At 45.0% G+C, this 27,281-nt stretch overlaps 1 protein-coding gene across 1 annotated transcript in view; it reads right to left on the bottom strand.

Annotated features, from left to right (window-relative positions):
• Positions 1-144: 144 nt before the first annotated feature.
• Positions 145-27,281, bottom strand: part of ARHGAP31 (Rho GTPase activating protein 31) — a 121,974-nt gene continuing 94,837 nt past the window's right edge. Inside the window, exons 9-12 of the mRNA XM_004002941.5 lie at positions 19,633-19,695; positions 16,396-16,971; positions 9,533-9,813; positions 145-7,250 (exon numbers count right to left, since the gene is read on the bottom strand). Coding sequence (XP_004002990.2) covers positions 4,824-7,250; positions 9,533-9,813; positions 16,396-16,971; positions 19,633-19,695 — 3,347 coding nt within the window. The 3' untranslated portion in view covers positions 145-4,823. The remainder of the gene's footprint in view (positions 7,251-9,532; positions 9,814-16,395; positions 16,972-19,632; positions 19,696-27,281) is intronic.

The following is a 27,281-nucleotide window of genomic DNA, read 5'->3' as shown; positions in this document are numbered from 1 at the left end:
GCTGTGGAGTTCTGAGAATAAACTTTTCTTCTCATTTTTCATTATAACATCCATTGATTTATGCTGGGTATCTCGGGTGACATGTATGACTGCAACAGTAAGAGAGTGAAGTTGTAAATATTTGACAGTTATTAAAATGCAAGATAACAAAAGCAAGAAAATTTTACTGAAGCAAATCATCAGGATTTTTGACTTGAGGAGGCCAAACCTTGAAGTAATAAAAAAAACCAAACAAAACAAACTAGAACAATGAGCCAGAAGGCATATAATCCACTTTTCCTATTATTGATGGAGATGATGACCCATGTCCTCTAGTTCATAGTGCCATCAGGAGCATTATATATCATTTATTAGAGTACACTTTAAAGCATAACAATCTTTTAATTACACTTAAATGTCTCTATGGATAGGTTTAATATTTATGCTTCTTTAATCAATAGAAAAACATTTTGATTATATCTTTGGAAACATTTATCAAGCTCAACAAACAGCTGAAATCATGTGGCTTTCCGATAGACTCCTTTGAGAAAGTGCTTCACCTTACAGAATTATAAGCCAGGAAGTACTACGGCATTAAGTTAATGCAAAGCATTGTGATTCATCCAGTAAAACACATGACTCTGTATTTCATCGGTTTCTTGTATTTAACTACACCCTCCATCCTCCTAGAAGTGATCCCTGTATTGCTCATAAACTGCAGTGCTACTAGATTTTACTGTGTGTCAGTCAAATCAGTGGTGGCCCCAAGTTTACACCATCTGGAATGACCCTGCTCTTAAGCCATCATGCTTCCACCATCTCCCATTTCTCACCATGCTTGGAAAGGTGCTTGCTCCCTCTTCTACCTTTATTAGGAAGGTGTTGACAAAGGAGGACACATTCTTTGTCATTCCACATTTTGAACTGATCTTCCTGCTGGAGATGCCTAAGATCACACTCCTGGCAACACTTAACCCCAAGATTCACGTTGTCATCAGATAATACATGGAAGAACATGACTCTAATCAGTCCCTGGGGGGAGAAACAGACCTTCCCTGAACCTCTCCCATTACAATCCCAGACAAATGAATCCCAAGTTTCCCAACAGCTTTTCAGGCAGAACAGGCCTGTGTAGACAAATGACTGCTCCACCCAACTTGAGGCAAATGTTATTACCATGTGTTAAACATTAGACATGAAAGTAACAATATATCTTGGGCCTATGACTTCATCACCAACAGGAGTTAACCCATTTTGTGATGAATGGAAGTGTCTAAAACCCCTTCTCAAGGAGTATGGAACCCTAATGTTACCTGGTTCATTTGCAAAGATCCAAGAGGACTTCACAGCCAAACTAATTAAGACCACACAAAACCTCAGAATTATTTATTCTTAGTCATCACTGTAATTGTGTCAATTGATCAAAGCAAAATTCTCAACACCTGAATGTCTTCCTAGTACCTTCTACTGGATTTGTAATTTGTTTAATTTGATTAAAGTCAGTGGGTAACTTGCACACTATTAGCAATCATATTACAAGATGCAAAGTCGCTACTTGTTTCCCCCTTCTGCTTTCATTTGGTGACTTAATGGGTCTAAATCTTGCTACAGGTTGCTTATAGGCCATTTCATTTGCTACCATCCTTCTCCCTCTTTTCATTAGATTCTTCAAGAATTTCAGAGTTCTTAAGTGCCCAAATATTACTAAGATCTTGCCAAATATTGTCTGTTGAGGATGATGTTTACATTTTTAATCTCCCCAGAATACAGAATTTTGCCTTGGCCAATATTTTGAATTTTAAGGCTTAGATTAGGCTAACAGTGTCTTAATGGGGTTTTTGGTCAGGCCTCTTCATAGTCCATTTGAAGCAGAGAATAAAAGGCACATTCCTTCTACCTGGTACATTTTGGCAAAAAAGTCAAGGGGAAAAGGTTGGCTTGTGAGGGCCATTTTGCCAAAATATAGGTTATCATCCTCTTAAGCAGCCATTAACACCGAAAGAAACATTAGAATATGCATGTTTTTCACTTTAAATTCAAGTTTTAAATCAGCCACCCCCATGTTGAGGACCAATAGTTGAATTTGAGCTACCCCCATACTGAGGACCAATAGCCCTTTGAGAATCTGTTTCTGTAGCCCTATCTAGGGCACCGTGTAGATCCTCCTATCAACAGCAGCACCTCTTCTCTTCCTTCCCCTGGATAGAAGCAGGCAGTCTAATTTCCATCCAGCCATTCTCAGAGGGGTTTATTTTTCAGTCCCAAGTGTATATCCAAATAGGTAATCTCAGATTTGGGGGGAACAATTTCAAGGGAGTATGAATGTAATGAGTTTTCCCTGTCATGCAATGGAATGTCATCAGTGCCAGGCTTGCCCCAGGAAGCTTATGAAGATGGAGAGGTCCACACTTTAGCAGCAGGACATTGACCAAGAAGGTGAGTCAGCTTCCAAGGCCTTCTAGATTGATTGGCCAGGAAAGCTCAGAGTAGGGAGTATCTTCAGTTGTTATTTCATAATGACATCCACACATAAAAAACCCCTGAAGATGCTACAAATGAAAGATGTCAGAATCTAAGCAACATGGCAGTCATTTAATAAATCTACATGGGTGCCTCAAGTTGAACTCACTTGCTGATGGTGACTTCTCAGTCTATCCCCAAATTAAAATATATCCTCTAAGGGTTACAAACAAAAATTTAAAATCATCATAAACTAGTTACTCGGCTCAGAGTTCTGATGGTGAAGAAAAGCGCAGTTCCCTCCTTCTCTCACCTACTAACTGGAACATGATCTTGATCCAAACATAGATAGCACGGTGTACTGAGACTGACCTACCGCCTACCAGCCACATTTGATAAGGCAGAAATGTCCTTCTCAAATCTGAATGTGGCCCTTCTCATCTGACACCACTATACTCCTTCACCTTGCTTGCCTAGGGGGGGGGAATGCTTTGCTTGAAGGACTTTTCTTATGGGTTTACATCTCACTGGCTGTTGGTCTGATACCTTGCTCACCCAATGAGGATGCAAAAAACACAGACCAAAGGCCTATTAACTCTTCCCCTTGCTCACTCAGTGCCCTCTGAGAGCAGAGCTCTTCGGCTGGCCTGCCAGTTATCTCTGCCATAGATACTGATTTAAAAGGTATAGGACAAGGTTTCAAAACACAGTAAGGCTTATCAGGTAGAGGAGAAAGAGCAATACGTAACTGTTGCAGGACATCAGCTTCCAATTTCTCACTAGAGGAGGTAACTTCAGTTCAGCCCCTAAGCCAGCCCAGTACCAGCCTCAGTTGTGAGGTCAGCCCAGAGGTGCTGCTAGCTCTTCAGAGAAATATGTGCAAGGACTGAGCTTCTGGACAGAGTTCAGCCAGCCTTGAACCTGAGAAGAGGTGCACAGGGCTAAAAATAGGTCCTATACTTTGTTTCTCAAACAAGATAGTTGTCCTCAAAGGTCTGAAAGTGTTGATACCTTGATGGGTTTTGCCGTGAGCAGGGCTCCTGTGAAGAAGCCCTTTTTGGAAAAAGCACCAAAAATCTGTCAGCAGGTTATGTTAATCCTCCTTTCTCTTTACAGTTGGAAAGAACCACTTGACATTCTAAATAACTAAAATCAGATTGGTTTATTGCTTCCGCTTGCATACAGGCAGGAGAAGAGCAAGTCTGAGCACCTGGGGTGGGTGGTGGTTGAGGAGGACTATGGAAAGGGGAGGAGTGCCTCAAAGCTGCTGTTCAGCGACGGAGAGACAACGAGGAAGGAAGGCATCAAGAAGCGCAGCTCTGATCAAGCGGGAATGATGGCCGCCCTGCATGGGTCCTTTTCTCTCCTCCTAGGATTCCCTCCTTATCTTCTATACTCAGATCCCAGCTGAGGAAAGAGAGTGAAGCTGAGCTAGAGGTGTTTTTTACACATGTCCCACTGATTTAAGCACTGCAAGTTAAGAGTGGAGTTCTGCCTATGTGTGAGGCTTTTCTCTATGATGACGTCCTATTCATGAACTCAGACATTGGAAGGAGAGCAGATCACTTCACTATCACACACCTAAGTGAAGATTCAGCACATTTCACTGAGGTAACCCTCAGCTCAGCTCCCACCCTCCCCCACTACTGAATTTATAAGTCAGAGGCAGGACAGTGGAGTCCCAAATTAATAAAAGCCAGACCCAGAAAGTCTTCTTGAATTGCACTAGTCTCAGAGTCTGCTCTGGAGAATACATTCTGATTTTCTATGCTGGTGTATGGAGCCATCTGGGACAGGTCTGCAGGGGTTCAGGGAAAGCATGGGTAAATCCACCCACTTGGATATCAAAGTGTACGTTAGTTTGCATTTCCAAACCTGCTTCTACTCTGGATAGTACACTTTTACAAAGCTTATCAGAAAACTGGTCTAAAAGAACACATGCTTTAAAGAGCATTAAAAAGCATGAAGTAAATAGGAGGCCTTCAAACCTCAATAGCAACACTTGTCAACACAGGCAAAGGGTTTCTCTTTCACAAGACATTCTCACATCCACCTCTTAACAGCACTAGATAATGGCAATGGGGGAGCGATGCAACGTGTTTAAGCCCCACATATCAATGGAGGCCAGCATTTCATCCTTTTCCCTCACCTGATCCTTCCCTGCCTGCTCAAGTAGGCTTATTTAAATGTCATCTCTTGTCCTTCTCCTGACCTCGCATGTGGCAAATGGCCTAATTAATAAATGGTCAAAAGGCTAAAGAAAGAGAAGAGCCAAAATAAGCCCAAACTTGGATAACCTCTGCCTGGAATATAGGCAAGGAGCCTTTGTAATAACTTCCAGATGAATCATGACATTTTCTCAGGTATCAGCAGGCGAACTGATGTCATTCTATTTGCCTTCCACTTCTTCCATCCAGAATCACTGATCTCCGCTGGGGCTGGTAAAAACAGCTTGTTGAGGTCTCTAGTCTCTGGCCATTCTTAGGGATGGTCATTTTATTCCTAAGTGTAACCCCTTCTGGTGTGACCCATGTGTTTTCTGCCAACTCCCCGCAAAGCAGGCCAGGGGAAATTGTCTGGGTGGGACTTCTGATAGGGGACAGCAGGACCTTGGAATCTGTCCCTGTCGATGAGGGAGGTGGGTGGTCCATAATGGGGAAAGGAGGACTGAATAAGATTAGGCTCTGAGGTCTTCCTGGTCTAGACCTATGGAAAGGCTTAGAACCCCCTGATGAGCGCTCTATTTTTGAAGAAAGAAGGTTGTCCCCAGATGGCTCTGTCTCTGATGTGCGCTTTCTGCACTGCGCTAGTGCCTCCTGAGTGGGCAGCAGGTTGGCCAGACCTGGTTCTGGAGAAAGGGTGGGGCCCTCGCACACGTGAGGTGCAGTGGTACCCACTGGCAAGGACTCAATGGCTCCTGTATCTTGCTTTGGCTTTTCTTCCCTGGGGCTTTCCAAGGAGGAGAGAGAATCATCTTTGGTAAGTTTCTGAGAGGTCCCACCAGTGGAGCCAGCTTCCTCTTGGTTCCTCTCCAGGGGCTGAGCCCCACTCTCCTCTGAGCTCTGAGAGGGCAGGGGCTGTGGGATCTGAGTGTACTGAATCTTGGGTGGGATGACTGGGACTGCCCTGGCCTGGCACATTTTAACCATGAAGGAGGTTCTCACAGCTGACACACTCACAGGAGCTGAGTTACGGCGGCCCGTCAGGGCGTGAGCAACCATGTCCAGGTCCGGAGAGTCCTGGGAGTAAACCCTCCAGGGGTCTACTTTACCATGAGACGAGGTCAGCCATGTGACCTTTGGGTCTCCTGGCTCAGAGAGGTGCACTTCAGGTGACCCAAATGAGGCTGCATTCTCAAACCGGAAGAGGTCAGTGATGGGAACGGTGGAGTCCAAGTTGAGAGACGAAGGCCTATTTTTCCCCTTTGGGGCCCCACCCTCACTGCTCTTGCGCTGGAACTTAGGGGGATGCTCTCCAGGTGAGGTGTGGTCCTGCACACCAGGTGAGTTCTCCTTGCTGCTGTCTGGCTCAGGATCACCACCAGGCTCAACTCGAGGGTTGTGTGGCCCCTCGTGTGTCCCCAGTTCCTTTCCTTCTGCTAGACCGACAGGGCTGGATTCTGCTGATGCGGGCTGTAAACCACCAGGCGCCTTCTGCTTAGGAGGAACCTCTGTCCTTTTCAGGCCAGAGAGCTCTTGAAAGGACCTCATGGCTTTCTCATCCCACCCAGTAATCTCACTCCTGGGTGCCAAGGGCTGCAGGGGGTTGGAATTCCTCTCTGCTTCAAGGTCAGCACAGCTGCTGGAGGAGGAACTCTTGAGAGTCCACTGGCTCTTAACCATGGTCTTGCCATCTAGAGAATGGCTCTGGCGAAGGCTGGGCCTGTGAGAAAGCCTCTTTTCTAGTCGGTGGCCCTGGGGGCCCTGCATCTGGGTCTCTTGTGCATCTTTAAGGGTGGGTGAGTGCAGGGGACTCGTCACCCACTGGGGCTCCTCGCCGGGCTCCACCATCTCCAGGCCGTGCTGGGCAATGTCTGTCACAGTGTCGTCGTCATCGCAGTCTGAGGGCTCCTGCACTGAGTGGGCTGCATCCTCCTCTCCCTGTGGGGAAATCTCGGCCTCCCTGGTTGGGCTAGGAAAACTAGAGCCTTTGTGCTCAGGAGCAACACTCTTCGAATTTTGCTTTTCACTTTCTTCTGAAGAGGCCTGGTCTCCCAGACAAAGACTGGGGATCCCAGGGCTGCCTTTGGACTTCAGTTGGTCTGCATATGGATTGGTTCTCAAATTTCCAGATGAATCTTCTCTCTCGGGGCCACTCTTCAATAGCTGGACTCGAGGTTCCTCCTCTAAAGGTGTTGGAGGGGGAGCAGCAGGTGGGAGCAGAGGAGACAGATTCCCTGGGGCTCCCACTTCCATCCTTGCTTGTGAAGACGACTTCTCCAATGGAACTATTTCCAGAGGAGTCAGGCTGGCAGGGTCTGGGCGCTGGCCCTTTTCGGGCTCTGGCTCAGATCTAGGGAGGATGCTGGCTGTCTCCAGCTTTTCTCTATTGGCTGCTGTGGAAGTGCCCAGTGTACTCTGATTGGTTGGATTCTTAGTCCACTCCTCCAGAGGGGCGGAGACTTGAGCTGGGGTGGAGCTCCCAGGGGGCTCCGGGGAAGCAAAGGGCCCCGGACTAGATTCAACAATAGTCTGAGTTGGGCTGATCTTTAGCGCAGGTGGTGCCAAGGAGAGTTCCTCCTCAGATTCAATAATTTTCAGCTCCTGTTGAATCTCAGACCAGATCAGGGCATTGACCAGATCATCTTCATCCTGAAAAACATCAAGAAACTGATTACTTTAGAGCCAAAGACACTGGGCACGGTTTCCCAGGGAGAGAAGGGACTGCACTACGGCTGCACTACCCCAGCACACAAAGGACACGGCACTAACGGTAACTGAGGATGTTTGTTAATGCTTACGGTGCACCACAACACACCTTAAACGTGCTTTCTTAATTGTCCCAAGAACCCTAAAAGATAAATGCTACTGTAATTACTCCCATTTTGGCGATGAGGCAACCTATGTTCAAACAGATTCAACATTTTGCCAAAGTCACACAGCAGCAGATCAGGATTGAAATCTACGTTAGTCTACACCAGAACATAAGCACTTAATCCCTGTTCATTGTTGCCCTATAAAACCAATCCTTTCTTACTACTGAAGAAATACATATTTCACATGGGAAAAAGATATGATACATATTAAAAGAAAAAAGAATGAAAAATAGCAAAATGGGACTTCCCTGGTGGTACAGTGGTTAAGAATCCACCTGCCAATGCAGGGGACATGGGTTCAGTTCCTGGTGTGGGAAGATTCCACAGGCCATGGGCAACTAACACCTGTGTGCCATAGCTACTGAGCCCAAGTGCCGCAACTACCAAGGCCCCTATGCCTAGAGCCTGTGCGTCACAAAAAGAGATGCCACCACAATGAGAAGCCATAGTGAAGAGTAGCCCCCACTCACAATGATTAGGGAAAGCCCAGGTGCCACACCAAAAAATAAATAATAATAAAATAGTTGTTCTTTTTTAAACTATAAAATTCTGAGCAAATCAGAAGAGTTTCCATTGCCCTTAGGTTGAGCTCCAAATCCGTTCCAAGCAACCCTGCATGACGTGACCCACGCTTTGCTCTGAGCCTCACTTTCTCTAGTCCATGTTCCCATTCTCCAGCCTTGTTCTTGTTCCTTGAATGTTCTGTGCTCTTTCCCATTTCAGATTCATCGCACATCTTACTCTTTCTGCCTGGGAGTCTCTCCCTCCCTGTTCTGCTCCCCTACCCCTTTCTCCTAGCTTAAGTTCTGAACAGAAATATCTATTCTTCAGACACGCCTTCCCTGACCCCCATGAGCCCCCTCCTCCCTCTGCCTACGTTGGGCCCTCCTGTGACATGCTCCCACAGAAGCCATACTTCCATAGCATCCTAGAAAAGACTTGGTCCGTGATCTTTTTATCTATTAAGCTGTCAGCTCCAAGAAGACAGAGATGGTGATCATCTTGTACACTGTAGGGATCCAAGTGCTCAGCATTGTGTCCCACACAATATAGGTATTTAATACATGTTTTTAAATGAATGAGTGAATTGCTGCTTTTACTTGTTCTCATGAATCCAGCCTGGTTCTCCTAGCATAAACTTCATCTGCATCTCAAAGCAATGTCATTCATACTTTATCCCTCCCAGAGTTCAATCCCCAAAATAATCTTTGCATCTTTCTCTTTCTATAAACATACTTTACAGGAACCCTTAATCAGCCCTCCAGAGGCCACTGTGGTGGCCCTGCACTGCCCTAACTTTTAGCTCACAGGCCTTTCATACCCATCCCAGAGACCAAGTTCCTGAAAGCTACTTAAAAGGCAAAGTTCTTTTCTCCTCTGGCATACTCCTCCAGGTCACACTCAGGTCACCAGAGCTATTTCCCAGATGCGAGACTCCTCTCTCGGTGTCCCTGGAAAACCTCCTCAAACTTTAGCTTAAGCAATGATATCCCTTCCCCCAGAACCTTGGAAAATCCCACCTCTGAAAGGTGGAAAAGGTTCAGTATGCTCTGGCATCATGTTTAAAGTTCTGCAGAACCATAGGAGGAAGGAATAGATCCTGAAAATCTTACAGAAGATTTTTACAAACAAGCATAGATAACTGTCTGTCCAGAATGTCTGGAAGAAGAGAGCTGGACCCCATGAGTGGGCATCATGTTTGGGACCAGGACATGATAAGCAGGTTTTGTCCTGCTTTCTGGATTGAATGTCATCACATTCCCAGGAAAAATTACTGATTTATGGTGACTTCAGGTCAGAAATATTTAGAGCTGAGTTTGTCCTAGGGAATTTGAGTTGAATGGTTACTTATTATCACCACAGGACCCCTGAAAAGTTCACTGCAGAAAAAAAAGAAAAAAAATCCCAGACCTGATTAGAATGCTGTGCCGTAAAGTCTCTTTGGCAGAAACTGGTTCTTCAAACAAATAAACAGCAACAAAAAACTTTAAACTGTACCAAGAGCCCTTGAGAAAAAGAAGACCCTACTGACTGGACCAGGCAGTGAGTCTACCTTACCATCTCATGGAGAAACACTGCTTCGGCTCTGGCCCCAGGGTTCTCCTGCAGAGCACTGGCTGCCACCTGGCTGGTCTCTCCACTCTCCTCCACCACCTTCTCTGCATCCAGCTTCTTCTCTAATTCACGTGACTGCTGAGAGCCCAGGGGGCTTTCTGAGGTTTTCTTCTCCTCCCCTTGGGTGCCTGGCTCCAGGGGAAGGCCTTTGCTGCATTCCAGTGTTCTCACCGTGTCTGGTCCTGGCTTGGTGCTCTCGAGAGCTGCCTTCTTAGGCACAGATGCTGCAATGAGGGTAAGCGTTATCAGCTGAAGGAGACTCCATGTCAAGAGGGGCCGTTCCCAGCACAGTCACAGTCCTGGACTAGCTCTGCCTCACAAGGATGGAGCAGACTCTCCCAGCTCACTACTCCCTCACATTCTTTCCCCTTTTCTCCTATCAATGGTCTGTCCTCAGATCCCAGAGTCTCAGACTGCTGGAAGTGGGAGGGACCTCGAAGATCATCTAGTCCAGTTGTTTTCAACTGGGAACCATGGACTCCTCCCCTCTCCAGGGGACATCTGGCAATGTCTGGAGACACTTCTGGTTGTTGCAACCAGGTGGGGGAAGTGGCCACTGACATCTAGTGGGTGGAAGCCAGGAACACTTCTAAATATCCTACAAAGCATAAGACAAGCCCCCACAGTTACCCAGTCCAAAATGTCAATAGTGTTGAGGTTGAGAAACCTGGTACTAATCCAGTCTTTTGCTTGCTGTCTAAGGTCACAGAAATCTGTCATCTACACCAAGCTACAAAGATGTATTATGATTATGACTGCAGCTTCCTATGTGACTCTTCTCAGGGATTACCTGCACATTCACTTGGATATATATTTACATCTGAAGTGATTAAGCTCCGATCTTAAACAGCAGAGAGGGAGAGCAGAGGCAGCAAATGTCATGTTTGGCCCCTACTGCCTTTCATGAAGAAGGTCCTGTTTCACCATATAAGGCTGTTTCCACAGTGTAGGATAAAGTCTCCATACTTTGCATAGTGCTGGTTATATGGAAGATCCTCAGTGATATTATTCGCATTGGAATTAAAGAAGCTTGAGTTCAAATGTTAGTTTCTCAATGAATCTTGTAATCTTGGTACATGGCATAATACCATATAATAATATACTATAGGGCTGTTGTGAAGATAAAGAAGATTAGGGAGGCAAAGCACCTAGTATAGAGTCTGCTCAGGAAAGTTTATTGATTAAGAACAAATTCTTTTCATTGCCACTAGTTATGCTGGTGACTCAACTCAAGGCTTCTGACCACATGACGGCCTTGAAGCTCAGTCAGACCCAGTAATAGCATCCTGATGTCGGAACGAATAACACTTCAGACCTGACAAACAGTGTTGTTTTCTCCTGCCCATCACTTGGCAGGCTTGTTTTTTTGAAATTTAATTTAGTTTTTGAATATGTAAAACAACTACAGAGTTGAAAAGTTAAAATTATATGACCTCAGAAAAGTTTAGCTTTCATCCCTGTGTTGCTTCCAGTCTGTTCCATACCCTCACTGTCTCCTAGGGATAACCATTTTAATTAGTTTCTGGTTTATTCTGCCATAGTTCATTTCTGCATAGATAAGCAGATACTTGTACCATCTATTTTTTATTCCCCACCTTTATTATACAAATGTGTAATATGATCTATATTACACATGTGATCTATATTGTTCTTGCTTTGCATTTTTTAAGAACCTATCTTGAAGTCTATGCCATGTTAGTATATAACGAAATTGACTGTTCTTTAAGATGTGGGTTTCCCTTGTGGCTCAGCTGGTAAAGAATCCACTGGCAATGCAGGAGACCTGGGTTCGATCCCTGGGTTGGGAAGATCCTATGGAGAAGTAAAAGACTACCCACTCCAGTATTCAGGCCTAGAGAATTCCATGGACTGTATAGCCCATGGGGTCACGAAAGAGATGGGTATGACTGAGCAACTTTCACTTTCACTTTCTTTAGGATGTGGCTGAATTTGAGTTCCCCTCAAAACAGAGCCTTAGTCAAGGTCCTGGCAGCAGGCAGCTTATCTGAAAGGTGGTCCCTGGGAACAGGAGTGAGGAGGTGAGACAGAGATGGAGGAAATGTCAATAAAGTGGTCACCACAACCAGAGCAACAGAATGCAGCCCTTGGTGGCCCTCTGAAGAGCCATGAGGAAATGTGCCCCAGAGTTATTTCACCAAGGGTGGGCAGCAGGCTCATTAGCCCACTGACTCCCATCGCCTACTGGTTGACAGCTGCCTTAGTTAAACTCCACACTTCTGGGCCTTCCTGAGCAAGGGCTGGGTGAGAGTCTCCCTTCAGAAAAAGTCCTGAGGGCGAAAACCAGAAACACAAGGCAGACACTTGAGACAGAATACCATCTGTGTGCAAAGAAACTATCCCTCGCAGATGCATAAGAGTCTGAGGAAGTGGTGCAGGCCTCACAAAGCTATGAACCCCATGGAATTCAGCAATGGGAATGTATCCTAGTTATTCAGTCCATCTCCTAAAGATGACATTTGAGTTGTGTCCTGTCTTTTGCTATTATAAATAATGCCATGATGTACATACGCATTTTGTGCTTGTGCAGCTACTTATTTAGGACAAATTCTTGGAAGTGAAACTTCTGGGTAAAAGGGTAATGCATCAGTGATTAAAAAAAAAAATACTCTCTTCCCCTTTTACTAAGATCTCTTAGTTGGATGTTGGCCAGTGTCTCTTTTTGCAAAGCTCAGGATCTTCCATTTGTTGACTGTAGACTCTTAAAGCGAGGAGTGGAAGAAAGGCCTGCATTACATGTGAGCTTGTTCAGATCACTCTCTGTCCTGCTCAAAGCCCCTCCTCACTCTGGCCCAGCCACATGTCCACTCTCCTCCCACTCCCTGGGGCAGACAGTGAGCAGACCCAGTAGCCTTGACCAGCCTTGTACTCCCCTGCTCTGGTTCTTCCTGAGACTCAAACCTTCCCCATTTCAAGACATTAACCTAGTAACATATCTTTTGGAGCCTCCCCAGACCACGCCCTCCCGCTCCACTTCCTACAGCATTCACTGTTATTACCTGTGTGGGGCTAAGCCATCAGGTTACCATTTTCTTTCCACTCATATGTGACGCCCATCCCTGGATTAAGCTTCTCAGCACAGAGGCAGTACCTATGTCAAGAAACTATTGTGTAAGGGACTAGGAGTCCAGTACTTGCTGTGGCTGGATACTTGTAAGCTGTAGAGGAGTCTCTGCAGCTCAGAAGAGGAGGAGGGGCATTGTCAGATGGCCAGCATGGGATGCTTTATATATGAAGTGGGTGGCCATGGAGACAGAGACTTCTTATGTCCCCTAGTATCCTTTCTCTTCCTCATTTTGAAGTAGAACCATCTCAGCGACTCAAGTTTAGCTAGGCACCTGACCATCCAGTCAGCCACGCTTCTCAGCCTCCCTTGAAGGTCAGCACGGCCATGAGAGGTTTGGCAGATGGGATGGAAGTAGAAGTTTGGCCAAAAGTAGAAGAATGGGTTTGAGCAGAGTGACTAAAACTTTGAATCGGGTTACCTGGAAAATTGTCTTAATTCTTTTTAACTATTGCTATTGCACAGAAGAAATAAAAAAATAACGTATTAAGGAAGGTGGAGTTCTTCATTTGGAATAATTATAAAAGAAGGTAATTAGAACTGATGTTAACCTAACCCCACCAGAGACAAAGGTGAGCCCCCCACCCACCCCACAATGTCCCTGAAACTTTTGGCATCTCCCTCTGGCCACTGGTCCTAGAGTCACATGGCTGCCTCCTATAAGGCCCCTCATTCTGCCCTGTCTGTCACTAGTCACAGTCAGGGAAGCAGGCTGAAGCCTCCACCAGTGTCTTTCCAAGACCAATTTGATACAGACGGGGTATTCTGATTTAGAGAGATGGAAGGAGAGAGGGGAAAAAAAGATAACAGATTGTCTGCCAAAGACCCCTTTGGGGGGGGGCCTCTCTTTTAAGAAGGACAACCAGTCACATAAAAGCCTTTAGAAACACTTTTCTCCTCAAAGGTTTCACTTCCTCTTCTAGCCCTCACCCTGTTCCACCCACACCAGCCCATAGAGCATTCTCCAGATAGGGTATCACTTAACACCCCTGAATTTTCACTCCTCTATGCCCCATCCTGAAGGGAAGGGGGAAGAGAATGTTTACTGAGTGTCCTCTGAGGGCCACACTCTAAGCAGGCATTTCATGAACACTCTCCCATGGAGAACTCCTCCCAGCCCTTGAGACAGGAGCCATCTCCACTCTGCAGAAGAGAAACAGGCTCAGAGATACCAACCAGATCTCATGCTGCCCCAAAGTGGTGAAGCTCAAATCTGGACCCTTCCAGCTGGGGTCCGAAATCTAGACACTTCTCATAATGGTCCAGGGCCTCTCGGCGCAGAACTCCCTTTTCCATATCTTCTGCATTAAAAAGTCCTACACGTTAATGAAGGCCCAAATGTCACCACTTCTGAGAAGGATTTCTGGAATCCTCCTGAGAGGACTGCTTCCTGCTATTGATCTCTTTTCTGAACCCCTCTTTCCTAACACTTTGGGAACTTATGTGCTCCCTCATTCAAAAAGCCCAATGGAGCATATATCCAGACAAAACTACAATTAAAAGATACATGCACCCCTACATTCATAGCAGCACTATTCATAATAGCCAAGATGTGGAAAAATCTAACGCCCATCAACAGATGAATGGATAAAGGAGATGTGATACATATGTACAATGGAATGCTGCTGCTGCTGCTAAGTCACTTCAGTCGTGTCCGACTCTGTGCGACCCCACAGACGGCAGCCCACCAGGCTCCCCCACGCCTGGGATTCTCCAGGCAAGAACACTGGAGTGGGCTGCCATTTCCTTCTCCAATGCACCAAAGTGAAAGGTGAAAGTGAAGTTGCTCAGTCGTGTCCGACCTCAGCGACCCCATGGACTGCAGCCTACCAGGCTCCTCCGCCCATGGGATATTCCAGGCAAGAGTACTGGAATGGGGTGCCATTGCCTTCTCCAACAATGGAATACTACTCAGCCGTAAAATAGAATGAAATAATGCCATTTGCAGCAACACGGATGCAACTAGAGATTATCATCCTAAGTGAAGTAAGTCAGAAAGAGAAAGACAAATATTATCTGATATCACTTGTATGTGGATATTATTTGAATATGGGAACTAAAATATGACACAAATGGAAACTTCCGTGGCAGTCCAGTGGTTAATACTTCACCTTGCATGGTAGGGGGTGTAGGTTCAATCCCTGGTTGGGGAACTAAGATCCCACATGCCTTGTGGCCAAAAAACCAAAACATAAAAAAGAAACAATATTGTAACAATTCAATAAAGACTTTAAAAGTGGTCCACGTCAAAAAAAAACCCTTTAAAATATGAAACAAATGAACCTATCTGCAAGACAGAAACAGACTCATGGGCACAGAGAACAGACTTGTGCCTGCCAAGTGGGAGGGGTTTTGGGAGGATGGGGTTGATAGATATAAACTTTTATATATGGAATGGACAAACAACAAGGTCCCACTGTATAGCACAGATAGCTATATTCAACATCCTATGACAAACTTTAATGGGAAAGAATATTAAAAATGTATACGTATGTATAACCGAATCACTTTGCTGTACAGCAAAAATGAATACAACACTATAAATCAACTATACTTCAATTTAAAAAATAAAGTCTCAAAAAAGAAAAAAAAAAGGCCCAAGGAGGGTGTTAGGCTACTTCTACCAGTTGACTCTGTGCTGCAGGAGGGTGCAGGGTTTCAGTTTCCCTTCCTAGCCTGTGAGCTTGCTGGGGGAAGGGATTGCGTTTTAAGAATCTTTGTAACCCTACAGCCCGCAGCAAACAGGAGAGGGAGCATGGCAGAATGCTTGGATTTTTTTAAAAGTCTGGATTAAAATCCTGACTTTTATATGTCCTTGCTAGGAGCCCTCAGGCAAGTTGACAAATTCTTCTCTTAGCAAACAGGGATAATAGTAACTATATAATAACCTCAAGGAGTTGAGGAAAAATGAGATAAATGCAGAACCCTTAGGACAGTGCCTGACATCATGATAACTAATCAGAAAAAGCTAATATTAATTGAAATAGAAATATTCTTAAACCACAATAAGAATCTGTTGGTTTGTCTCTCAGTCATCCTTTCCTCTGAGGTTCTCATTATTTCCCTTTTGTGTTGCTCACAGTATGTTGTTGGTTCTCACTCCAGACAGGGCCCAGAGACTCAAGCTTGGCCAATCTTAGACTCCTATTCATCCAGCCAAGTGATTGGCCCAAGGCTGGGCATGTGACCCAAGCAGACCCAATCAGAGTCCTCGCTGTGTTTCATACAAGGAAACTGAGAGGCAGATGCTCCTTCTCATTGCTCAGGCTGCTAGCCATGTTCCGGTCAGACATGAGGTAGAAATTTGGGATGGGTGGATGGAGAGATTGTGTCTGAAAGAGCTGAATCCCTAATTCCAGCTCTGCATTCCATTCCGTGAGCTTCTCTCCCCTTCCATGTTGAGTGAATAAAATAATAATAACAAGTAACATTTACATAGTACTTGCTATGTACTAGACCCTGTTCTGAGAGCTTTACATGTATTAACTAATATTCACAAATTAATATTCCTATTTTACAGATCAAGAAGCTGAGGCATGGAGTGGTTATGTAAACTTGTTGAAGACTGTACAACAAAATGACTAAGCCTGGATTTGTAACCGGGCAGTCTGGCTCCAGAGTCCATGGTTCTAACCACTTCACTACACTGTCTTGCAACAAGACAATGTTTAAGTCTGGTTTTTCCTCTCTTGCAATGGAAAGAGACCCTCTCCTCCCCTTTTACCTGTAGAAGTCTCAGCACTCAGTGGCTTCTCCTCTTCAGGCCAATCTCCACTCTCTGAGCCCTGGAAAGAAAACTCTTCCAGGCTGGAAAGAGACTGTAGCTCCTTGGGGGGGGTTCTGCATGGGGTGCTGTTGGTGCTGATGACAGCTGATACGCGGAGTGGCACAGACACAGCAAAGGGCTTGGAAATGTTCAGGGCCTTGCGCTGGTGACGGGGAGAAGGCTCCATTTGGAATAGGCTGCTGGTGAAGACAGATCTGCTGGGGCTGTCGTTTGAGGTGTAGAACATGCCCAGCATCTTTGGGGCTGTTTGCTCACTCTCAGGATCTTCGATGGGTCGGAACACCTTCAGCTGCTCAGGTGGGGCCCGGGCCTGAGCCCCCTGCAGCTGGCTTCGGTCTCCGCTCACATCAAAGCCGCCCTCCGCCCCTGCCGGCATCCCCTCCTGGCCCCATTCACCCTCCTGCTTGCTGAGGTCACAGGAGCTGCCAGTGCTAGTCGAGTGCATTTTCGCTGCTGGGATGAAAAATCCACCAGTGGTGACGGTTCGACTGAAATTTCCTTTGGTTTCTTTCCCTAGTGAAAAAGCAAACAAACTTGGTCAGCAGTCTTGAGTACAGGCCTCACTGCAGAGATTTCCAGGAAGGGCCAGCACATAATACTTGAATATTGGCAAGACTGGAAAGGCACAGTATGCTAATAACGGTATGTTATTGTTGTTTAGTCACTAAATCGTGTCCGACTCTTTAGTGACCCGTGGGCTGTAGCCCACCAGGCTTCTCTGTCAAAGGGATTTCCCAGACAAGAATACTGCTGTGGGTTGCCATTTCCTTCCGCTGGGGATCTTCCTGACCCAGGGATGGAAGCTGTGTCGCCTGCATTGGCAGGTAGATTCTTTACCACTGAGCCAGCAGGGAAGCTCGTCAATAAGGGTATAGCTATCCTAATAAAGACAGGTACATAACATTTGGTTGACAAGAGGAAACACGTGCACAGAATTTTGTTATATCTTGACAGAACCTTCTGCTGTTGTGTCACAGGTATCATAGTCAAACCTATGGTTTTTCCAGAGGTCACATATGGATGTAAGAGTTGTAACATAAAGAAGACTGAAAGTCGAAGAATAGATGCTTTCAAATTGTGTGCTGGAGAAGACTCTCTTAAGAGTCCCTTGGACTGCAAGGAGATCAAACCAGTCAATTCTAAAGGAAATCAACCCTGAATATTCACCAGAAGGACTGCTGCTGAAGCTGAAGCTCCAATACTTTGGCCACCTGATGTGAAGAACTGACTCACTGGAAAAGGACCCTGATGCTGGGAAAAGTGGAGGGCAGGAGGAGAAGGGGACAACAGAGGATGAGATAGTTGGATGGCATCACCGACTCAATGGACATGAATTTGAGCAAACTCTGGGACAGGGAAGGACAGGGAAGCCTGGCATGCTGCAGTCCATGGGGTCAAAAAGAGTCAGACATGACTGAGCAACTAAACAACAACACATGTATCTGAGTTAAACTTTGCAGGGAGAGCAGTTTCCAAAAGAAAGATACTGCTGAAATGGCTAAAGGGAACAGTCATCCACCAAGCATTAAACGTAGATCATGAAAAAATAAAAAGATGATGAAGTGAAATAAAGTCGCTCAGTCGTGTCTGACTCTTTGCGACCCCATGGACTACATGTAGCCTACCAGGCTCCTCTGTCCATGGGATTTTCCCGGCAAGAGTACTGGAGTGGATTGCCATTTCCTTCTCCAGGGGATCTTCCCAACCCAGGGATTGAACCCAAAAAGATGATGGGAGATGACAAAGTGATGTTTGCTCAAAATGAAGGTGAAGACAAAAAGGGCAAAATAATAAAGTCTTGTTTCATTTTAAAACTTATTTAAGTTTTCTCTGGCAGATGGACCCAGACAGGGGTTAGATTTCCCAGCAAGGAAAGAGATGCTGTCCTCAGCTAGACCTTTCCACCTTTTCCCAGGCTTCTTCCTGCTGATTCAGAGTCTCAGAAACTAGAAATGTAAATTAACTAAATGTTAGAAAGCACAGCTGTGAGGAGTGAGTTCCTGACTGACTTAGAAGTGAAGGCAAAGAAAAGTCTGTATGGGAAATAATGAAGCTGAGGGGACAGCAACCGAATTGCCAGGGATCTGGAAAAGAATTCTCACAACGTGCTACATCTTAGATAACATTGGATTTAAAATTCTTAAAAACGCTCTGTAGGAGAAGTGTAATTATCTCCCTGAACACATGAGGAAACGAGACTTGAGAGGTGAGATAACTTCCCCAAAGCCCACGGAAGTGGTGACCTAGCTTTTGAAACATTAAATTCTGCAAAACTGGGCAAGAACTGCCCCCAAGAGGCTTCAGAACCAAGTAAACTGATGAATATAAAGGTGAGAAAATGCTAAAAGGATCGTGTCCACTTAAAAAGACCTCATGGAATATTTTACAAGTTTAGAATTATTTTTTGGAAGTCGTTTCTAAAGATTTTCTGTTTTGTTTCAGGCTGCCTCATTTAGCAAAGAGCAAAATATCTTGTATTCAAGGGACTGGAAAGTTATGGTTTAAGTATGGGGGAGTTTAAACTTCCTGCTGCTAGGGAAGCCCTGGTCTTGCAAGCTGTAGCAATGCTTGCTAACTACAAAAATGCTTGTCAGCTTGTTGGTTAACAGACACAGAAGTGAGGGCAAGCACGTCAGCCTCTTAAGGCTGAAGCTGTAAGAACCACCGTGGTGAGGTGCTGCTTTGGTGACGGGTGTCGTGCGGCTGTGTGCCATCTACTCAGTAAGTGAGGACCAGCCGTGCGCCAGGCTGGTGCCGTCGGTGCTTATTAATGAACAAAGGAAGCAATCTCCCAACTCAGAATCCTGAATTGACAAACACAATGAAGCCAATGCCTATGGAAACACCGAAACTCAAAACTCTTCTTTATGCCCCAAGAGGGAGCCACTTCTGCCTTAGTTTTCAGGTGTTGACCTATTCTCTGCTTCAGGATGGAATGTAAAGAGGCTGTTGTCTCCAGCTACGGTTGGAGGAAGGCTGGAGAAACAGGCCTCTGGGAGAAGGGGCTATGCCGGCATCTGAAGTTCAGGGTCAGGGAGGAATCTGGGCCTGGGGGATTGCGTGTGAGCTAGACTGGAGACGAGCGGCTTCTGGGGTTGATGAAGCAAGTCCTGTGTGGGGGCACCACTCCTCCAGCTGTGATCCCCAGTTCCCAAGCCAGCTGTGAGATCTTACCTTCCACAGGCACTGAGCACAGTGAGTCCATGCTTTTAGCTGGTCGGATGGTAGCCTTTTCCACTAAAGACAAAAGAAAAGAACATCCCTGGTGAATGCACTTTCGGAGGAAGTGTTTAGAACAATAGGTCAGACTGTAGGTACAAAAGAGAAATTTCTTTGGGAAAATTTTCAAGTATTTATAAATTTCCCCGTTGGAAAACATTCTCCATGCCACCTCAGATGTTCTCACTTTCTTTAGGGGACTGACCTTATAAAAATAGGGTAATTATAGATCAAAGGTTTATTAACATTTTACAGATAAAGGTAGATTACAATGTTGTCACAAAGCTCTGAGCCAGTGAGGAGTCCTGAACTCAATTTTACTTTACAGAAAAGATTCAAAGATTCATCCATAGGGTAGAACCCATGGGGCTCCAGCTAACGCCTCCTAGATGATGGGCCAGGCAGCAGGATTCTTGACTGTAGCCACATTGCGCAACAACCAGAAATTTAGTACAACAGGTGAGAGGGCCCAGGGAACTTTCCCCTCTGTCTCTAAGGAGTCACCTTTTCCCTGTGGGTCACCCTTCTCCCACAAGCAGCTCTGCTTCTTGCTCCCCTAAAGCTCTCATCCACCAACCTCATCCTGGAGCAGATCCCAACCAAACCTTTTTGGAGCACCTACTATGAGCCTGAAGGACTCTACGCATCTCTGTAAGCCACTTAAGGAGGTTTTCAGAAGAGTGTGAAAATTTATTAGTCCATGTATAGGCATAAGCAGTTTCACAAAATCATCTCTTTTCAGAAAGCCAAACTGGCTAGAAGGTAGTTCCTTCCAGGTCAAACTTGCTAGGATGGGAGAGAGGGCAATTTAGAAGCTGGCCAGGGCTTCTAAAGTAACTCTTTAGAAGTGGCTTTAAGGTAACTTTGGATCCAGACATATCTGACTTTGACTCCCAATTCTCCCACTGTTGGCCTCAGATAAGTAGCTTACCTTTTTGAACTTTCATTTTTTTGACATGAAAAGGAAGAAAAGTAGAGCTGTTATGAGGATGAAAGGAGTAATGCATATAAAATAGGTTGTATTAATCTAGAATCAAGTAAATGCTGAAGAAGTCATTATTGTTTATTGTTGTTGTTGTTGATGGTATTCAAGATAAACCAGGGCTCAGCAACAAGGGAGAACCCAGGAGATGGTTCTAAAAGAAGCACTCAGAATTGCCCTAGCCCCAGTTGGGTCCTAACTCACACTTGTTTAATCCCTCTTTCAAAATTCCTTTTTTCCTTCTTGGTCCATATCCTGCTTCTTTTGAGAGGCTCTGAATTAACCCCTTAGCCTCCCAGGCTCGGAGCTTCTCTGCCTGGGGCCCACTGGGCTCTGGAAGACTTAGCAGTGGTGATGCCAAGACTGCCTTCCACCTCCTTCCTTTCAGGAGTAAGCAGAATTCTCATCCTTGGAAGATCGACTATTTCCACAAGTTTACAAAATGACTTCTAAAACTGCTGGCCATTGGGACTTCCCTGGTGGTCCAGTGGTTAAGAATCCACCATCAAATGTAGGAGACATGGTTTCGATCCTTGGTAGGGGAACTAAGATCCATATGCTGTGGGGCAATGAAGCCTGCTTGCTGCAACAAAGAGCCTGTGTGCCACAACAACCAAGATTCAACGCAGCCAAGTAAACAGATATTTGAAGTGCAGTGAAGTTGCTCAGTCGTGTCTGACTCTTTGCGACCCCGTGGACTGTAGCTCTCCAGGCTCCTCTGTCCATGGGATTCTCCAGGCAAGAATACTGGAGTGGGTTGCCATTTTTAGAAACAAACAAAAAATCTTGCCTGGCCAGCCTCCTTTCATTCATGTATTCATTTTTCCCTTTGGCTACACTATACAGTTTGCACGGTAGCTTCTCTGGTAGCTCAGCTGGTAAAGAATCTGCCTGCAACGTGGGAGACCTGGGTTAGATCCATGGGTTGGGAAGATCCCCTGGAGGAGGGCATGGCAACCCACTCCAGTATTCTTGCCTGGAGAATCCCCATGGACAGAGAAGTCTGGCGGGCTACAGTCCATGGGGAGTCAGACACGACTGAGTGACTAAGCACAAGCACATATGTAGCTTGCAGGATCTCAGTTCCCTGACCAGGGATTGAACTCCAGCCATGACAGTGAAAGTGCCGAATCCTAACCACAAGACCACCCGGAGATCTCCAAACATGTATTTGGCGACAAAATTTTGCCTGGTGACCCTGAGTGCCAGAGAGAACAGACAACAGTTCTGGCTGCAGGGCCATCAGTGTCCACCTTTCCTGTGGGACCCTCTGTCTGACAATGAAGCTCCTTGTGGCCCCAGTGGACACAGAAGGGAACAGTCTCCAACAATTCCCTGGCTCCTTGTCTGGACAGTGGCTAAGCACTCAAGGCTCTGTGGCCTATGACGATACAGGTGTCCCTCAGTATTTGCAGAGGATTGGTTCCAGGACCCCCAGAGATACCATAATCCACTGGATGTTCAAGCTCCTTATATAAAAGGTGAACTACAATCAGCCTTGTCTACCCATACGTCCCACATATGCAGATATGAAGGCCTACCTGTAGATATTGATTTATTCATTCAAAGACCTGAATTCCCCTGGTCTTTCAGGGAAGGGCTCTGATTTGTTTGTTTTGCTTTATTTACTTCTTTCTTTTTGGCTGAGCTAGGTCTTCATTGCAGTGTGCAGGCTTCTCATTGCATGGCTTCTCTTGTTGGAGAGAACAGGCTCTAAGCACACAGGCTTAGCTGCTCTGCGGCAAGTGGGATCTTCCCAAACCAGGGATTGAATCCATGCCCCTTTCATTGGCAGGTGGGTTCTTAACCACTGGACCACCAGGAAAGTCTGGCTAACTGTGTTTAGATTATTTTTTTCTGCCTGGGACCTTGGCCTCATGGAAATGCATTCACCCGTTTTCTTTGGGTCCTTGAGTTCCCTCTCTTAGATGATCTCTGTGGCTTTATTTCCCTGCTCAAAGGAGTTCACTTTAGAGGGTTCCCTAGAATCTTCCTGTTTGATAATATATTGACACAAATTCCAGTACACATGTGTCTGGGAGACTTCAGAGTTTATGCATCTCCATTCAGTCAGTACCCAAGTTTTTCTTACCCTTTCAGTCAGCTCAGTTCAGTTGCTCAGTTGTGTCCAACTCTTTGTGACCCCAAGGACTACACCACGCAAGGCTTCCCTGTCCATCACCAACTCCCAGAGCTTGCTTAAACTCATGTCCATCGAGTTGGTGATGCCATCCAACCATCTCATCCTCTGTCATCCCCTTCTCCTCCTGTCTTCAATTTTTCCCAGCATTAGGGTCTTTTCCAGTGAGTCAGTTCTTCACATTAGGCCAAAGTATTGGAGTTTCAACTTCAGCATCAGTTGTTCTAGTGAATATTCAGGACTGATTTCCTTTAGGATGGACTAGTTGGATCTCCTTGCACTCCAAGGGACTCTCAAAGAGTTGTCTCTAACACCACAGTTCAAAAGCATCAATTCTTCAGCGCTCAGCTTTCTTTATGGTCCAGCTCTCACACACATACATGACTACTGGAAAAACCATAGCCTTGACTAGACAGATCTTTGCTGGAAAAGTAATGTCTCTACTTTTTAATATGCTGTCTAGGTTGGTCACAGCTTTTCTTCCAAGGAGCAAATGTCTTTTAATTTCATGGCTGCAGTCACCATCTGCAGTGATTTTGGAGTCCAAAAAAATAGTCTGTCACTGTTTCCCTTGTTTCCCCATCTATTTGCCATGAAGTGATGGGACCAGATGTCATGATCTTTGTTTTCTGAATGTTGAGTTTTAAGCCAGCTTTTTCTCTCTCCTCTTTCACTTTCATCAAGAGGCTCTCTAGTTCCTCTTCAGTTTCTGCCATTGGGTGGTAGCTTCTGGGTAGCAGCTTATTTGTATTTCTTCCGGCAGTCTTGATTTCAGCTTGCGCTTCATTCAGCCCAGCATTTCATATTATATATGAAATATTATATACTCTGCATATAAGTTAAATAAGCACGGTGACAATATACAGCCTTGATGTACTCCTTTCCCAATTTGGAACCAGTCTGTTGTCCCATGTCCAGTTCTAACTGTTGCTTCCTGACCTGAGTACAGATTTCTCAGGAGGCAGGTCAGGTGGTCTGTTATTCCTATCTCTTGAAGAATTTTCCACAGTTTTTTGTGATCCACATAGTCAAAGGCTTTGGCATAGTCAATAAAGCAGAAGTAGATGGAACTGTCTTGCTTTTCCTATGATCCAAAGCATGTGGGCAGTTTAATCTCTGGTTCCTCTGCCTTTTCTAAATCCAGCTTGTGCATCTGGAAGTTCACATATTGTTCACATATTGTTGAAGCTTTGCTTGGGGAATTTTAAGTATTACTTTGCTAGTGTGAGATGAGTGAAATTGTGAGATGAGTGAAATTGTGTGGTAGTTTGAACATTCTTTGACATTGCCTTTCTTTGGGATTGGAATAACAACTGACCTTTTCCAGTCCTGTGGCCACTGCTGAGTTTTCCAAATTTGCTGGCATGTAGAGTGCAGCACTTTCACAGCATCATCTTTTAGAATTTGAAATAGCTCAATTGGAATTCCATCATCTCCACTAGCTTTCCTCATAGTGATGCTTCCTAAGGCCCACGTGACTTCACATTCCAGGATATCTGGCTCTAGGTGAGTGATCACACCATCGTGGTTATTAGGATCATGACAATCTTTTTGTATAGTTCTGTGTAGTCTTGCCACTTCTTCTTAATATCTTCTGCTTCTCTTAGGTCCATACCATTTCTGTCCTTTATTGAGCCCATCTTTGCATGAAATTTCCCTTGGTATCTCTAATTTTCTTAAAGAGATCACTAGTCTTTCCCATTCTATTGTTTTCCTCTATTTCTTTGCATTGATCACTGAGGAAGGCTTTCTTATCTCTCCATGCTATTCTTTGGAACTCTGCATTCAGATGAATGTATCTTTCCTTTTCTCATTTGCCTTTAGCTTCTCTTTTTTTCTCAGCTATTTGTAAGGCCTCCTCCGACAACCATTTTGCCTTTTTGCATTTCTTTTCCTTAGGGATGGTCTTGATCCCTGCCTCCTGTATAATGTCAGGAACCTCTGTCCATAATTCTTCAGGCACTCTGTCTATCAGATCTAATCCTTTGAATCTATTGTCACTTCCACTGTACAAACGTAAAGGATTTGCCGTATGGAGGTCATACCTGAATGGTGTAGTGGTTTTCCCTACTTTCTTCAATTTAGGTCTGAATAGGAGTTCATCATCTGAGCCACAATAAGCTCCTGGTCTTTTTACTGACTGTATAGAGCTTCTCCATCTTTGGTTGCAAAGAATATAATCAATCTGATTTTGGTATTGAAAATCTGGTGATGTCCATGTGTAGAGTCTTCTCTTGTGTTGTTGGAAGAGGGTGTTTTCTATGACCAGTACGTTCTTTTGGTAAAACTCTGTTAGCCTTTTCCCCGATTCATTTTGTACTCCAAGGTCAAAGTTGCCTGTTACTCCAGGTATCTCTTGACTTCCGACTTTTGCATTCCAGTCCCCTCTGATGAAAAGAACATCTTTTTTAGATATTAGTTCTAGAAGGTCTTATAGGTCTTCAAAGAACTGTTCAACTTCAGCTTCTTCAGCAGTACTGGTTGGGGCATAGAGACTGTGATATTGAATGGTTTGCCTTGGAAACAAACAGAGATCATTCTGTCGTTTTTGAGATTGCACCCAAGTACTGCATTTCAGACTCTTTTGCTGACTATGAGGGCTACTCCATTTCTTCTAAGGGATTCTTGCCCACAGTAGTAGATATAATGATAATCTGAATTAAATTCACCCATTCCAGTCCATTTTAGTTCCCTCTTGCCATCTCCTATTTGACCACTTCTAATTTACGTTGATTCATGGACCTAAGATTCCAGGTTCCTACGCAATATTGCTCTTTAGTATCTCCTATTTCTGTTCCATTTTCTAAACATGGTTAAACATCCCTTCACCTGCACCCCCTCCCCACAAAAAACTCCAGTACTATAAACATGGTAAATCAACTTTTAAAATGTTCTTAATTATAAAACTTTAAAAAAAGATTTAAAAATTATTTAAATATGTTAATCCACTGCTTTCCTTTTTTCACAAGTATATTTCAACAAATAATGAGGCTATTACAGGGTTATGACCACCCCCTACCCTCCCCCACCCAGTCTTTAATTTCTAGGGTTTCAACAACACTCTTCTAGTGAAACATGGCCGCTCAGGCAATAGTCAAGGTCACAGAGAGCTATTTATATTGACACCGATGGTTCTTTAATTGCACCTCTGCACCCCATCAAAAGCCAGCCATTTTGATGAACTATTTCTGACCAGCTTGTTCATGAGATAGCAGTGGTTTTCAACTCTGGCTGCACATCGGAATCTCCTGGGGAGCTTTTAAAAAGTTACCAATACTCTGACTTTATCACAGTCCTCCTGATGCAGAGCTGCTGTGGGTGTGAACCACATCCTGTGGGTGACTCTGAGGTGCAGCCGAGCTGAGGAGCGGCCAGGGACGTCCTGTACATTCTATGAATTTACCACTGTTTGATCCAGCACCTGGAGCTTCTTCCTTTCGAAAACCACACGGGGGTGGAAATCTTCCTAAGTCACAATCAAAGCAAATCACTTATTCTATTTTTATTCAATTGTTTTGTTCTTTTAACTTTTTGGTACTTGGTGAACCTCTTACATTGTGGCACTAATTCTGTAACTGAAGTTCTCTCTGATGTGCTTCAGCAAATCTATTATTAGATCAGGAGTTTCTTGCCAGGTATACCCCTTAAATTCTCCTTTGAGAATCCTAACTTCTGACTTGTATCTGGCCTCCCATAACTACGGCGACCTGTCCTCTTCACCTGGCTATCTTGCCGTTTTGTGAAATACATTTTCCGCCATATAATGGATATTACAGATGGGTGCCCAGAATCCATTTCCTTCCCCTTCTCACAGAGCCCTGTCCAGCTTGGGTGTACCTCATTCCTCACCCAACAGGCATAATGCCATTCCTCATGCCCGTGATTGGTTCAGGAATCCAGTCCTAGGCTGGTCAGCACACAGCACTCTCCCAGCCGTAACGATCGACCCATGTGACTAAGTGAAGGCTACTACTGTGGGGTGGGGACTGGGGAGGGCGACAGACACTTAATGCGGAGGTTCTGGGAAAGAAGGGTCCCTGCACCAAGAAGCAAGCTACCAGAAATGATGTTCTTTCTCCTTCTGGTCATAATGATAGTCAAAGGTAAAACCTAGAACTCTTAATACCATACCCACTTTGTTGCTGCAAAGGAGCCAGTCTGAGGATAAAGCTGACCCTCAGAGGAAGGCATAGCTGAGGAAAACATGGAGAAATGGAAACACAGCCATTGGACTAAATCGTCCCTGAAGCTTTCCCTACATCTGGGTGTCCCAATAAGTTACCTCCTTGCATAAGCCAGTAGAGTTGGATTTGCTCTTACTTGAAGCTGAAACCAAGCTTCCCAGGTGGTGCAATGGTAAAGAATCTACCTGCCAATGCAGGAGACGCAGATGTGGGTTCAATCTCTGGTTTGGGAAGACCCCTTGAAGTAGGAAATGGCAATTTGCTCCAGTATTCTTGCCTGGAAAATTCCATGGACAGA

Source organism: Ovis aries, chromosome 1, assembly GCF_016772045.2.
Source record: "Ovis aries strain OAR_USU_Benz2616 breed Rambouillet chromosome 1, ARS-UI_Ramb_v3.0, whole genome shotgun sequence".
NCBI classification, from domain to species: Eukaryota; Metazoa; Chordata; class Mammalia; order Artiodactyla; family Bovidae; genus Ovis; species Ovis aries.
Note: the sequence above shows the minus strand (reverse complement) of the source record. Positions and strands in the feature narration are given on the sequence as shown.